General features: G+C 42.4%; 1 protein-coding gene across 5 annotated transcripts in view; it reads right to left on the bottom strand.

Annotated features, from left to right (window-relative positions):
- Positions 1-334: 334 nt before the first annotated feature.
- MKNK1 (MAPK interacting serine/threonine kinase 1) overlaps positions 335-13,771 on the bottom strand; it is a 42,652-nt gene continuing 29,215 nt past the window's right edge. For 3 of the 5 annotated variants that reach the window (XM_073357815.1, XM_073357816.1, XM_073357817.1), the window contains 7 exons: positions 13,421-13,525; positions 8,157-8,212; positions 7,919-8,014; positions 5,239-5,433; positions 4,596-4,760; positions 3,812-3,855; positions 335-2,441 (listed from right to left, as the gene is read on the bottom strand). In XM_073357815.1, the coding sequence (XP_073213916.1) occupies positions 2,210-2,441; positions 3,812-3,855; positions 4,596-4,760; positions 5,239-5,433; positions 7,919-8,014; positions 8,157-8,212; positions 13,421-13,525 (893 nt within the window). In that variant the 3' untranslated portion in view covers positions 335-2,209. Of the gene's footprint in view, positions 2,442-3,571; positions 3,856-4,595; positions 4,761-5,238; positions 5,434-7,918; positions 8,015-8,156; positions 8,213-13,420; positions 13,526-13,771 lie in introns of all 5 variants that reach the window. The other 2 variants (XR_012160502.1, XM_073357818.1) reach the window with 2 other exon arrangements.

Here is a 13,771-nt window from a genome sequence, read left to right as displayed (position 1 = left end):
GTAAATACGTGCATGGTATGCTTCATTTCCTACTGTCTTCTACAGAAGGAGCAGGGAGAATGGACCAGTAAGCCAGCAGATCTTCCAAGATCCAAGGCCCCTGCTCAACTGACCTCCCCTCACCTTGACAATGCAGCTTCTTCTACCTCCATTGGACAGTAGCATCTGCAGAGGTATTGGGCTTGATGCAGAAGATCACTAGGTGAAATTTATTACTTGAGTTACACAGGAGGTCAGGCTAGATGATCATAATGGTTCCTTCTGGCCTTAAAAATCTAGAGATTAGTTTTACCATGAAAGACTATTACAACACTGGAGATGGATAAAGACAATATAGAAGGTAAATTAAAGTTTAATTTTCAGTACACAAGTTAAGAGTGTCACAGAGAGCGGTAAGCAAATTGCTTCCTGAGTTTTCAGTCTCCAAAATCAGACCAAAAATACACAGTAAATTATGGAATGTATTAAATCTATAACTTAACTTATTTTAAAAAACAAGGCTAAGTACAATTCATAATCTTTACCACTGGCACAATATATAAAATAGTTTAAATAAAGTACACATTTTCTTATTAGTCACTAATACAGCATGTTGTATAAAAATATTTATATATAAAATACACACACTTCTCAAAAGGCAAATGTGAAACTCTGACAGACTGGGCGATGAAATCTGCTATAGTTCAGACTTCTCCATTTCCAATGGTTTCCTGTGTTCATTCTCTAGCTGTTTAGGATGATTAATCCTGAAATCTGAAGGCATATTTTCCACCTGCCATGACACATTAGTATAAATTTTCAAAAACGACTAGCACTTTTGCATGCCCAGCCTGAGACAACTTAAAAGGGCCAATTTTCAGAGTGTGGATGCTGAGCGCTTTCTGAAAATGAAGTGGTGTTAAGGTACCTCAAGTTGAATACTTAAAATTGCTAAAGACTTTTGAAAATTTGGGCCAATGCACTTCCATGATCGCTCTTGAACCACCTTGGCTCAGTATGCATAATGTAACAATGCGGTAACAAAAACATTCTGATCTGAACCTCAGCCACCTGGTTTGACTGCTGCAAGTGCCTGACCATGCCCCCTCCCTGCCCTCACACAAACTGTATCTTCCCACTAGCTGGAAAAGCTCAGATTTCTCACCAAAATAATACTTGATTGGAACCTGTGCATTCACCCCTCCTACATCAAGAAATAGTCAGGATAACACAGGAAAAAATTAATTAGAGACATGCTCCTCATGAGATAAAGATCCCTACATCACTGTCCTTAGTATAACATACATTCATTTAAAGTTTCTCTGCTAAGACTGCTATATCAGATTCAGATTTAAGAATGTAACTAGAAAGAAAAGGTGGAATTTAATGTATTAAAACAGAGAGCAACAGTTGAAATTGATATAAGTGAGTAAATTCTAGTTATGAGACTATAAAGAGATGTCTGGTATAGAACTAAAACAATGTTCTGGGTCCATGTGCTTGCCCACTGGACCCCCTCCCCAAAAGATGAAAATCTACTTCCTGGCATTTGTGTTTATTGCCAAGGCCCTGATCCTGTTACATGCTTGAGCATCCTCAGCATCTTGCAGGATGTGCTTAACTCCAACTGAAGCCAATGGGAGTGGAGAGGGCTCATCAAGTTGCAGGGTTCAGCCTTAAGCATCCTCTGCACTTTCTGAGTCAGTAAGTGCTAAGGACAAGGGGCACTAACGGCCTTTCGGTGGGTTAAAAGAAATGTACGGAGTAGATCATTAGCAGCAGCTCCAGCTGATTAAAGGAGCAGCACCAAGAGGCCCCAAAGGAGCAGCACCATAGTTTCCTACACAAGGGTAGTTGAGTTGGGGGTAGAAAGTCTTTGTACTCAGACATGCAAAGCAAGAGAACTCTTCCAAATGTCCTCAAGTCTACATTTTAAAGTGTGCTCTTTTAAGAGAAAATAAGGAAAGCTTAGTGATTTATCATCTCTGGAAACATAGCAGCAACCTCGCTTTCTTTAGTTTAAAAAGAATTTCAATTAAGTTGTCTTAATCTACTAAATCCATCAAGCAAAAACATTCCTACAAAATGTATCCATTTAATTTAAAAGGTACAAGTCCCTTTACAAATGAGCTTACTACTAAAAGTCATTAAATCTTGATGTCTATTAGACTTTAAAATTCATGAAGTAAAGTCGACCAATCCCATTAGATCCTACAGCAAGGTCAGCATGTCAAAGGGCTGCATGAGTGACTGGCTGGAAGTCACCATTTTTGGTGGCTTGGGTCATTGCTCTGCGTTTGGCTAAGCGGGATTTGGATGGGGGAGAAAGCTTCATGGAACACATGGCCTGAGCGATGTTCTCTTGCTCTATGTCCAGATCATTCTCGTGCTGCGACAGCTGACGGTTAAGGGCAATGGCCTCTGCTGCAAAAAGCGTCAGGTCTTTCGTGCTGCTGTTCCTTCTGCAGGAAAAGGAAACTCAGATTATACAACGTATGCACAGAAGCCACTAGACCCAGCTATGCACCTGCCAAGTCTTCTTAAGGAAACATTTGTTTAGCAAGCAAGACACTTTGAGGTTTTGTTTTCACACTTGTACTTGTTAGGACGACTAGTGATTCACGTTATAACGTGGATCTGGTCCCATGGTTTGGGCACTAGTCTGGGACTCCGGAAACCTCGGTTCAAGTCCCTTCTCTGCCACTGACTTTGTGATACCTTGGGTGAGTCACAGTCTCTCTGTACTTCGGTTCTCTTCTGTAAAATGTGGATAATAGTTTCCCACCTGACAGGGTGTTGTGCAGATAAATACATTACAAGATTGTGAAGCGAACTGATACTACAGTAATGGGGGCCACAGCAGAGACGGACAGACTTAGAAAGCACTTCAGAAATAAGTTAACCCTGCTGCTATTATTTGTATTATGGTAACAACTAGAGACCCCAGCCTCTCTATAATTAGACCCTGTACATAAACCTGAGTGAGGTAAGTACAATGCTCTTGTTACAGAGGGGAATGAGCCCCAGGAAGTAAAGTGACTTACCCAAGGACACACAGTGATCCAGTGGCAGAGCTAGGAATAGGACCTGGGTGTTCAGACTTGCAAAACCCCTCTGCCACAGGGCCTGTTGCTCAGAATTTTTCACCAAAACTGTCACTGAGGCCTGACCTTACTCCCTCTTGAATTAAGGGCACAATTCTCACTGACTTCAATGGGAGAAGGATCAGACCGTGTGGGTGCAGCAATCATTCACCCATCATTGAAACACAACTCTCTTAGACACCGTGCGCCTACATGTCTTTCCTCCTGTGCCCCACACCTCCCATCCCACCCTTCAAATCCCTCCAAGCACCTCAACACAGAGGAATGCCCTTTATTGCCTCTCCCACAACTAATCCAGATTAGATATAAAAAAAATCCCAAGCATTAGCACAACAAAAAAATTATTGCAACCATATGTGCAAAATAAGCGTGCTTTCCCTAAAGGAGCTCTCCCAAGTTGTTACCCTAACGCTCTCCCCAGAACCCAGGTGGTGAGATTACTTTAATCAGTAAGTGTCGCCTCAACTAAATCTCTCTTGCTCTCATGCCTTTTTTATTCCATGTGGAACATAGGGCCTTCACCACTGCCTTCCATCTTTGGTGGTCTCCTGCTGCTCTTTGAGCTTCTTCCCAGGTCATTTGGACAGCTTTCAGTTCTGCTTCTATTGTGCAGGTCCATGTTATCTTTGTTCTACTTTGTCGCCTCTTGCCCTGAGGGTTCCAGTCCAATGCCTGTCTTGTGATGTTATTCTCAACTAAAGCAACAGATTCTTAACAAGGAAGGTTACCTTTGAAGAACTTGTGGCGTGGGTAATCCCCTTTCAGGAGCCTGCTATAAAATTTTAATTAAAAAGTTAGGTAAATTTCCTTACTGTACTTTTTTGTGCTGCCCAAGATTTTCCAACAGAAATCTATTCTCTGCCCACCCCGCATCGTTACAACCAAAACACTTCATATTTAATGACAGATTTTCTATTTTCCGAAGACTTTAATAGGACTCAACACATTTCTCAGCTTCCTTGTCTTTAAAGGAAATCCCACAGGGATTCAACAATTGTGCAACTTTAAGGCAGTTTAATAATTGGAAAGCTCTAAATATAGTATGCCTAGAACAGCAGAACAAGCTACATTTGTATCCAGTACAAACTGGATGTACATACTTTCCTGAACTGGAAACTAACATACAAGATCATGCAAAATATTAAGGGTCCTCAAAGCCATCACCTAGAATTCACCAGGGTTCTTAATCACTGTATTAGAGATCATATGTCCCCAAAATAATTTCTCCGGTCCAGTGCCTGGAAGCCACAGGGGAAGCTATTTAAATGCACAGGCCAGTAATGCTGGAGAGCAAAAAGAGTGCCTTACATTAGCACCTAGATATATTCCTGCTAATATCACTTATCCATGGTGCAAACAGCAGCTTGAGGAATAAAACCATTGGATTTTATTTACTTGATTAAACAAGGCACACACTGATACAGATATGGGCAGAGTGGCCATGTCTGAAGATGATGGCTTGTAGTATGACTCAGGAGAAGCCAATCTACAATGCTTTAAAAGGATACCTACCCCTTGCAGCCATACATGCTGAAGAACCTGAGCAGCACCAAGTCTTTCTTTGGCATCACGAACTAGCAACTTTGAGATGAGATCTTTGGCATCATTGGATATATGAGACCAGTCCTTGTCTGGAAACTCATACTTGCCTTCCTGGATACTCTCAAAGAGCTTATTCTGCCAAAAGAATATTCATTTATACTAAATATTAACTACAAGTAAGAGAAAAGGTTTTGTTCCTGCCCTTTACAATATTTCAAACCCAAAAACACTATACCCTTTGAAACAGCAGGTCCCAACTTCTCACTTTTAGCTGGAGGGCTTTGGTAGTTTATGTTAAACCCAGCTAGTGACAATGTAACCAGAGGCCCAAACACCAAGATGCAAGTCTCCTAGCCCATGAGAGGAAGAGGGGTTGCCAACTCTCAGACTGCAAATTTAAGAGGCGCACTCAGTATATTAGCATCTGTAACTCACATTTCTACCTCACCCTCCCCACATATCAGTTAAAGTTTATTCTCTCTGAGGATTACTAGTTGGGTTATAGGAAAAACCCAGAATGACTTGCTTTGCAGCCCAATCTTATGTGCCAGCCAGCCCTATAAAGTTCAGAGTTATATCAATCTCTCCCAAACATCCCAGATTATGCAGTCACCTGACAGACTCTGCAGACTTCTCCCCTGTCCCAGCCACAGTCTGTGCCACAGTTCCCCACAAAAGGGGGGTAGCCACTGAGCATGATATACAAAATCACACCCAGACTCCACAGATCACATCGCTTGTCATAGAATGTGGCCTCCTCTGTGAAGACTTCGACCACCTCTGGTGCCATGTATTCCGCAGAACCACACTGGTAAACAGAGAATTCAAATTCGTTTTCAATGGGTGTGGTGGTGAACAATCAATGCAACCAATACAACATGCAAAAAGGGGACCATGAAACTGGATAGGGTTGTCATATTTGAAGAACTATTTAGAGTAATGCTGGGATGATTGAAAGAAGTGGTCTAAAGATGGGACTAGGAGCCAAGGTGTACTGACTATTAATCATGCCTCTGACATGGGCAACGTAGATTTCTTAAGTCAGAACTATTCTGCTTTTGCATCTCTCAAGAATAAAATGGGGCTGCGGAGAGGCTTAACGTTTAGAAAGTTCTCAGACCATGCAAAATGCTAAGTGAGATAGCCAGCTCTAGCTGTCCTAGGTGTGCAGGGATAAGGAGAGCACAGAGCACTTGAAAATTTTTTGAAAAAAGCTTGTTGAATGTTTATGGTTTTTCAAAATGCAATGCATATTTAACTAATTGCCTTTATGACAAAAAAATCTAGCAACGTAAGTGGACGGTCTTCTATACAAAATTTTTAAAATTAATTCCTGCTCCACTCTCAGATTATCCTTTCATTGCACTGCCAAAAATAAACTGTCTGGGTTTATGTAGCAACGTGTGTTACAACTACACAGACAGTGGAAAAGCAGTAATGTAGCTTGAAATTCAGTCTTCTGCCCATAATTTAATTGCTCAGTCCTCCGAGGCTCAGCTACCAATTCCAAATATTATACACTGAATAATATTGTAGAAATACGTACTGAAAATGCATTTTTAACCCAATCTTTACCTATAAAAATAAAAGCTATGCACAAGCCTCCTTATTCAAAAAAAATGAGGAAGGGGAATTTTAGTAATGACAGATTTCACACCACTTAGAAATGACCAACAAAAAAGCAGACAAATAGCTAAATAATCAGTTACTGTACCAGTTGCTGTGCAACAGTCAGAACTAACAGAGAAACAAATACACAAAATTTTAAAAGTTCACTGAGTCTGATCTCTGTCAAGACAGAGTGTTTAATACACATAACACAAACATTTTAGACTACACAATGCAAAAAAAGGGTTGGTTGGCTTAAGAGGATCACTACCTTTTAGTCAGATGTTTTGGAGAACCCCCAAAATTATGATTCAAGTTGTCTTCCTGGCTGTGAATCACAAAGTCTAATAGACTGCACACAAGCACCAACTAATGCACACAGTATGTTACTGCTATCATTTGCTAACTACACCACTGGCTTTTGGATGGCGCAGCAAGATTCGTGACGGCATTTGAGAAGGGTAAATCATGTGAAAAAGCTGCTTGCAGAAACATGTGCAATCAAACAGAATCAAAAGCTGAAACAATTCCTTCAGTCAGTAGCAGATGGACCACAAGGGCACTTTTTCCATCCTTTTATTTTTGTATTGCATCCCCTCAGGACTGAGGAAACAGACAGAAAACCACCTAAGCTGTTTTTGCAGCTGCCCAAGAAATATCCTTTGCATATGCTAATTGTATTTCATCTGTTAAACAATGAAAGACACAGAATGTTCATAGCAGATTAATGGGCGTGATTATTGTCCTTTCCCTGCTCAGATGGAAAATCCGAGGTAGTGGATGAGAGATGGACAGTCCTAGCTACTAAACCCGTGATCAAAGGGTGCATCTTCTACCGTGATGTGTTTCTTTATTCCTTTCCTATTTACAGAAGGATTATTTTTAAAAGAGAAGCAAAGGAGCTATCTTGCGGTGATTTGATTTCCTCCCCAAACAGAGCTTCTCTGCAGTTGGAAGTTCATTATAACTGGAATTGCAATGGGCACATTTTAGTGCTTTGAAACACTTAGTGATTTTTTTCAGAGTAGCAGCTGTGTTAGTCTGTATTCGCAAAAAGAAAAGGAGGACTTGTGGCACCTTAGAGACTAACCAATTTATTTGAGCATAAGCTTTCGTGAGCTACAGCTCACCAATTTATTTGAGCATAAGCTTTCGTGAGCTACAGCTCACTTCATCCGATGAAGTGAGCTGTAGCTCACGAAAGCTTATGCTCAAATAAATTGGTTAGTCTCTAAGGTGCCACAAGTCCTCCTTTTCTTTTAGTGATTTTTTTTCTGCTTTACTATTTATTATTTGTATGGAGAAAGTGCCAAGAGACTTCAGTCAAAATCAGGCATCCGCCATGCAAACTGCTGTACGAACACACACAGGGCTTCTCATCCCCAAAAGTTTACAATTTAAGACAAGACAACTTGCAAATATGACAAATGCCTCTTGTTTGCAAAAGGCTAGCTGTGTGCATAACTGGATGGTTTTCAATCATTTATATGGAGTTCCCTCCCCTATCCCTTAAATAGAGAAAGCCTGCAATCCACAATCTCTGCACCCCTAGACAAGGAATTGGTTTAGTATGATCTCTCCATATTTAGAGTAGTTCCAGTAAGCCCTTTATAACCTCTCCTTTAGCGGTCTCAGTGGTTGCTTTACAGTGTAAGTAATGGGGCAGAAAACAGAGGGTTACATACTGGAGTAGTTAATTCAGGAGTAGTTATTGGAGTACACGCACTGTTCAGTTTCACTCCACTACCAAGGTCAAAGTCACATATTTTCACTGGTGACATCTGAAAATGGGAATTTAAAAAAAAAAAAAAAAAAAAAAAGGAGTTAAGAGGTTACGGAAGCCAGAAACGAACAAAATAATTACACAGGTGTCAGTCCCCATGGCCTGAAAATTTTCACTTTAACAAGAAAATAAAAGAGCACCTTTTCTGGAGATTCACAAAGTATGTTTTCAGGCTTCAGATCCCTATGTGCAATGCCTAAAACATATGAGATAAAATGTGCATTAGTAAGATTCCCTCAAATTTTTCATCTCATTCTACCTTTCTTCACTGCAAGGCAGCCTCATAGGGCTATTCTGATCATAGGTCTGATATAAAAAAGCTATCTAGCCTGAGGTTCTTTAATGACAATAACTAGATGATGAGCAGTGTACATTTGGATTGCACTGTACATGTCCCGCTGTATTTATTTTATGAAATTACATTTGTATGAAAGTCAGTAAAGTAAAAAGATCATTTGAAACACTTTGGAATTACTCAGTACACACCAAAATAACGATGCACTAAGTGGCTTATTAAAACCAATGAGCTGTAAGAAATATTTACACATACATGTATGCATGACAGTTTAACGGCCAATCAGAGGGGCTGATGGAATGACCAGGCGGGGGCCAGAAGGGCCCTATATAAGACCAGCAGCAGAGCACAGTAGTTCAGTCGCAGCTTGAGAAGTAAAGACTGGGTGACTGGCTGGCTGAAAGGGCAGCAGCAGTACCGTGGACAGCTCACTGCAGACAGGACTGAATCCCAGGGAAGACTGTTGAAGACCGGGTACCTGGCTGGTGGGAAGAGCAGCAGGACCAGTGGAAGGTGAGTGCAGGCAGGCTGCAGTCCAGGGAGACTAAGCACAGAACCTGGCCAGGCCAGCAAGGTACCCAGATGGGCCCCGCTGGTCTTGTTGAAAACTGAGCCCAGGGAGGCCTGCTGAAACACCACCAGCTGCAGGTACTGAGATGGGCCTCGGCTGGGTGGCTGAAGAAGGCACTGCCTCTGGGAAGAAGCCAAAGAGTTACGGCCCCATACCAGGGCCAAAAGAAGAACTTGGGACTGTATACCCCGGAAGGTGGGGGGGGGGGAGGGGAGTCAGTGTAGGTGGCTCGGCCGGAGGGCTGAGTTGCTGAAGACCTGTCAAGAGAGGATTCTCTGCTCCTTGAAGTCTTTAAACCACGATTTGAGAACTTCAATAGCTCAGATATAGGTGAGAGGTTTTTCGCAGGAGTGAGTGGGTGAGATTCTGTGGCCTGCGTTGTGTAGGAGGTTGGACTAGATAATCATAATGGTCCCTTCTGACCTTAGTATCTATGAATCTATAAACATCAGCTGGGGGAGTGCTTGTGAGAGGCAGGCGCTGCCCTGATACAAGACCAAAAAATATCTAATCGAGAGAAAAGGGGCCATCCACAAGAGGTGGGTGCCTCCCCCAGAGAAAAGAACGGTGTTTGCTGGCTCTATCAGCCAGAGGGGCACCCACGAGAAGTAGGTGCTGACCCCGTTACACCAAAACACACATAATCGGAAGCATCCAAAAACCCAGAAAAGGGAGTAATTTGGAGGTCTGTTTATTTGATTAAACTGATTTCTCGAGGGCAACACAGAAAAACGTGAGTCTTAAGGCGGCACCTGAAACACACATCCACCCAAACAACATATGGAGGTGGTTTTATAGTACTGAAGCACTACTTCTTCATGCACCTGATCAGCCAGTTACCAAAAATTCTCCATCCAAAATTAAATTTAAGAAGGGCGGTTATAGCAAATGAATCACCAGAAGTAAATTGTTGAACTGCACAACTAACCTGCTTGCAGTTTAATGACCGTCTCAGCAACACAATTTTGCAAAAGTTGCTAAGCTTTGACACACCTGCTATTTACTATTTTGGAGTATGAGAAAGTAAGGGTGCTTTATAAATAACCAGGAAGGAGAAGAGTCAAATCCTATTAGTTTAGGACATTAAGCCATTTCCTGCAGTTAACTAGAAAAATAGTTACATTTCTAACCCAAAGGATTCTTCAAAGCAATAATACTGGTGCAACCCATTTTTGTGCATGGAAGAGTGTTGTGATCAAGATTGTCTTAAGATAACGTATCTGGGATTTCTAGCTAGTCTCCCAATATTTGTCCCTCTATTTGTCCCCAGCTCCTACAATGTATTTCACTGCTGTGGGTTAAGGTTTTGTGGGTTGCAGATTCTTATTTGCATTTTTGGGTCCACTATGTAACAAATTCACTTCATAATTACTCCACAGTGCCTCGGAAGGAAAGCAGCCACCTTTTAAATATTCATGCAATGGTTTGTTAGCTAGCCATGGGGTTTCTTCCCAAGTGTGCCATGTGAGTGTTTGAGGAAACTGTCATTCCCTTAAGTTTTAGAATATCGCTAACTGGAAGATTAGTTGCCTTGCTGTTAAGGAACGTTTGAGTTAAGAAGTCACTTGCAGCATCAGCATCATGACAAAGTGATGTGTGATAACACTGCTTTAATTTCCTGTTTACTTTAGTGTTGTGAGAGCCGCTTACTAATTATTTTAATGCCACACAGTAGAACCATAAAGTAAATGGGAAATCGAAGGAATTATTACTGCAGGTGCTTCTGCAGCCAAATGACAAAATCCAAACCAGGACAAACAACAAGTTGAGTCACTGTTTATGAAGCCATTTTGCAAAAGCTTCCCTTGTCTCCCCTTTCCAAAGGAAAGCTAATGATTGACAGTAATTACCAGAGCAAGAAATGAGCTGAGTGGGGAGGCATCTTGGATTTTACTAGTGACATTTCCCAACACTAAGTGCTTCAATATTAAATGCAAACTTTTTCTTTTTTTTAATGAATTCACCTACTTTTGCTAGACACGCTCACCTCTCCATGTCTGGGAAAACGTGAGAAAACCTCAACATGCCGACACCTGCGGTATGTCTTGAACAGACAGTACCTATATATAGGTTAACATATGATCTTACTATAACTTTAACAATTTCTGTACTTTCCCTAGATACTCTGCCTGAACTTTCTGTTGCTCAATTTACCCATCACTCTAAGCCAGAGGGGGGCAAACTACGGCTCACGGGCCACATCTGGCCCGCAGGACCCTTCCCTCTGGCCCCCGAGCTCTTTAGGAGCGGGGTCAGGAGAGGTTGCAGAGGAGTAAGCCCAACTCCCTGGAAGCGGGGTGAGCGGGGCAGAGACTGGCCCTGGCCCCTCCCCTTCTGCTCCCCTCCCTTCCTGCCTCCCTTGCAGTCACAGTGCCCCCAGCACCTGGGCAGCGTGGCTATCGCGCGGCCAGACCTGGTGCTCCAGGGCAGCGTGGTCAGGGGGAGTTCCTGGGGGGCAGGGAGGTGAGGAGAGGAGCAGGGGTGGGGGGTTGCAGGAGGGTGGTCAAGGGGCCCTGCTGCCGGGGACAGGGGCAGAGCAAACCAGGGCCCCCCTCCACCATGCTTGGCCCCTGTCCCCAGCAGCCAAGCCCAGACAGGGAGTGTGCCCTGCCCGACTGCCAGGGAGAGCAGCCAAACGAGCAGGGGAAACACACAGGGAAAGGACTAAGCCCTCTTTTCCCCCACCCCACAGGGCGGGGAGGGTTGGATAGGGGGCGAAGAGCAGGGGAGATTGGATAGGGGAGGGCGTCCGGGGGGGGATGGTCAGGGGGAAGACAGCAGGGGTGTTTGGATAGGATGCACAAGTCCCAGGGGGCAGTCAGAGGTGGGGAGCAGGGGGGTTCGGATGGGGGTGGGGGCCAGGCCACACCTCGCTGTTTGGGGAGGCATAGCCTCCTCCAGCCTTCCCTACCTAGCCCTCCATACAATTTCTGTACCCAATGTGGCCCTAAGGCCAAAAAGTTTGCCCACCCCTGCTCTAGACCATAACTCTCAAACCACACCACACAAAGGGCAGATCCACAGCTGCTGTAAACTGTCAAAACTCCATTCTCTCCAGCAGCATTTATACTTGTAGATCGTTACCTTGCTTTAGTCATTATATAGCCAAGCTATTAAGATTAGCAATACATCTTTCTCCATAAATCAGTTCATCAGCTGGTTAGCTAGCTTAAGATCTTCTCTGTATTCCACCCCGCAATTTGACTTCTGATATTAAAGTGCTTAGAGATTTACAATATTCCATATACCTTAAGTCTGCCATTTTATTTGTTCCTCAATTGCTTAACATTACATTAGTAGCCGAAAGCCCATACTGTTGTACAGGTACAATTTGTAAAGTCATGTGTGTATAAACAGCTAAAAATGGCTGAGAATTTATGAACTGGACAACAGACTACAAATCCCACTGATTGAACATGATGATATTCTGAACCAAAAGCTTTCAACCATGCTTGTAGCTACTTCAAACCCTTCACGCTGACTCAGACATTTTAGGCTTCAGAGTAACAATCTTGGAATTTTATTATATAGATTCTTTACCTTTTATGGGCTTAATCCAGCAAGGTGTTGAGCACTCTGGCCCCAATCCAACAAAAGATTTAAGCACATGAGTAGTTCTGGGACTTAAAGATAAGCACATGCTTAAGTGCTTTGCTGAACTGGGGCCAAAGTGCTCAATATCTTGACAGATAGAATCCTAAACCTACAGAGCATTTGCAATCCTGATTTGTAGGGTGGAACAAGGGCAGGGAGTAAATAGCTTTATACTGTCCATTGGAGAGAGAGAGATTTAATGTCTGGTTACATGCAATCTAATTCAGACACTCTGATGGTGCAGTAATGAGAGCACATAATGAACAAAGTAACTCAACTCAGATAGGACCACCAAACAGCCAAATGGTAACTCTTTTAATAGTTTAATTGTGCCCATTGAGTTCTGTGTCTATGTATATTAAAGCTGTGCAACATATTTTAATTTAGAGCTTGAGAATCCACCCCAAATTGTATAAAGGATTGGGAACAAATTTTACAGTGAGATTATTTTCCACAAGAAGATGTGCACGTCTTTGCTCCTGCACAAAGTTCTATTGAAATCAGTGTGTCTTCAAGCAGGCATGAGGATTTGCTTGCATGCAGCTACTAGCATGGTTGGAGCCTTTAGGCTGGAGAACATATCTTACTGTAAAACTCAGCTGAATAGAGCTATTCTGGACAAATATTGTGAAAAGAATCCAGGTAAGACTGAAAGGAGACTGCAAAAAGTAAAAGTAGTTCTGTTCCAATAGTCATCACATACTGGTTTAAGCCCCAAACAAAAACAGACCTAACTTTCGATATTAATTCTCCCTGGCTGGTGATTTCCAACAGGAGATACCCACTTAAACACAACTCTAACTAATAAATGTTTGGGAATTTGACATGACTGGAAAGGTTAGCAAAGTTAATGCTTAATTCTGAATATTTATAGATTAATTTTATAATCTGACATGTAGAACCTCAGTTAGGAACACACAGAAGGGTTTGTTGTTATTTTTTACCTTTTGTATGCAGAAAATCCAGAGCAGACGCAATGTCTCTTACCACCCTGCTGGCTTCCCGTTCATTAAAGTGCTTTCGCTTTTGTATGTGGGCTAGGATCGAACCTGTGAAAGTGACAAGCAAACAGAAGAAGAGATTATTTGAAGCAGAGCTACTGAATGTAAATACTGCAAGTATCAAACGTCAAAGGCCCTGTGTATATTGGGATTGGAGTTGTGTTAGCTTCAACCTCTTTGTAACTAGCACAGGTCTGATCCCAGTGTGAACAGTACTAAAATTTAGACGATTATTCATAATTACATTAGAATAGGATTTCACGCTTGCTCAATTAACATGTTACATGGGTTTTG

Source organism: Lepidochelys kempii, chromosome 8 (assembly GCF_965140265.1).
Source record: "Lepidochelys kempii isolate rLepKem1 chromosome 8, rLepKem1.hap2, whole genome shotgun sequence".
Classification (NCBI taxonomy): domain Eukaryota; kingdom Metazoa; phylum Chordata; order Testudines; family Cheloniidae; genus Lepidochelys; species Lepidochelys kempii.
This window is presented reverse-complemented; position numbering and strand designations above follow the sequence as displayed.